Source organism: Etheostoma spectabile, chromosome 9 (assembly GCF_008692095.1).
Source record: "Etheostoma spectabile isolate EspeVRDwgs_2016 chromosome 9, UIUC_Espe_1.0, whole genome shotgun sequence".
Taxonomy (NCBI): Eukaryota; Metazoa; Chordata; class Actinopteri; order Perciformes; family Percidae; genus Etheostoma; species Etheostoma spectabile.
This window is the reverse complement of record NC_045741.1, coordinates 27,497,612-27,499,217: the sequence shown is the minus strand read 5'-3', so window position 1 is coordinate 27,499,217 and position 1,606 is coordinate 27,497,612. Positions and strand designations below refer to the sequence as shown.

At 42.7% G+C, this 1,606-nt stretch overlaps 1 protein-coding gene and 1 long non-coding RNA gene across 4 annotated transcripts in view; both read right to left on the bottom strand.

Annotated features, from left to right (window-relative positions):
• LOC116695664 (uncharacterized) overlaps positions 1 to 1,606 on the bottom strand; it is an 813,105-nt gene that overhangs the window by 269,664 nt on the left and 541,835 nt on the right. The window lies entirely within an intron of this gene.
• The window catches only part of LOC116695629 (galectin-9), a 14,243-nt gene that overhangs the window by 8,093 nt on the left and 4,544 nt on the right, over positions 1 to 1,606 (bottom strand). For all 3 annotated transcript variants that reach the window (XM_032526038.1, XM_032526037.1, XM_032526039.1), the window contains exon 3: positions 588 to 795. In XM_032526038.1, the coding sequence (XP_032381929.1) occupies positions 588 to 795 (208 nt within the window). The remainder of the gene's footprint in view (positions 1 to 587; positions 796 to 1,606) is intronic.

Genomic DNA, 1,606 nt, shown 5'->3' with positions numbered 1-1,606 from the left:
GCCCTTGGTAGCTTGGGGCCTAAGGCAATTGCCTACCTTTGCCTAATGGTAAGTTCGCCTCTGGCTTTTGCTGCCCAACAACAGTGTTTCAAACTGAATGAACCTTGAGCACAGTCCGCTGTAGATGCACTAACTTTGGCTAGCGAGCGTTTGGTCTAAAAGGCCCTAGAGAATTCACAGTAAACAAGTGGCTGTTGTGATGATATTTACTGCCAATCACAACACCAGGAGGGAAACAAATATCCGAGGGTGAAGAAGAAGGGCGATTTACATACATGCTTAAACCGTCAGATGCATTTAAGCATCACCAAGAGACTTTATGACCAAATTACAAACGGCTCTGTAACGCAGTGTAATGGCACCCTGTCTGTTGCACGCTCTACCAGGCGCCACCCCTGGTCTAAACCAGAGTGTTTCCAGTGAGAACCCGTCTGATACAGACATCTCCTGTTGTGTGCTACATGTGTGAAATGGGAACTACGGACAATGTACGGACCCGTTGCCATGGACATTCACAGGCCAGAGTTTGTATGTGAAAACGGCTTTAGTGGATCATTTTCATTTCCAACAGTTTTGACCCTTCTGACCTGGTAGGAGTCCCGTGTGACTGTGACGGTGAGGCTGAAGTTAGAGCCAGCAGGAAACGGCGAGTTTTGCTTCCTCTCTTCGGGCCCCCAGTTGCCATTCTGTAAGGAGTTGATAACAACATAACCGGGGTGGCTGTCATATCGTGGGTTTATGTGGACAGCGATGTCCGCATTGGTCCTGGAACCACACTGTAAATTCACATGGAACCTGGAAAAAAGCAGAAGTCCTCATTTAATGGTCTACAAGAAATTATCACTATTAAACTGTTTTATTATAAGAATTTTTGTGTAAATGGCCAAAATATGGTTAGTTATTTTTTGTTTTATGTTGCAAGCTACCCTAATAGTAAATAGAACCAAAAATAATGATACTATGGAGTAGAGCCCGACTGATATATCGGCGGGCCGATATTAGGCATTTCCCCAACTATCGTTCTCAGCATTTTTTTTTCAATATTCATTTATCTGAATCATTTGAATATTTAATAAAAACAAACGATCAATCATTTGAGTATTGGCGTTGCATAGTTTGTCCACCAGAGGGCGCTCTACAACAGCCCTATTGGCAACACTGATTCTTTTTTTGTAATTGTGTTTTTGATGAAAGGGTTTTAGGTTTGTATTTTTATACATTTCATTTATGTAAATGTAAATGTGCTGTATTTATATAGCGCTTTTCCAGTCTTAACAACTGCTCAAAGCGCTTTTACATCTACAGGAAACATTCACCATTCACACACATTCATACACTGTGGCCGAGGCTGCCGTACAAGGTGCCACCTGCTCATCAGATAAACATTCACACACATCCACACTCAGATGTGCAGCACCGGGGGCAACTTGGGGTTCAGTGTCTTGCCCAAGGACACTTCGACAATGACTGCAGTGGTGGGGATCGAACCACCAACCTTCCGATTGGCAGGCAACCGCTCTACCACTGAGCCACTTTTATCAGAAATTTAATATATTTTGATGTTCCTCTGTTGTGACAATAAAACAAATTATTATCATATTATTTT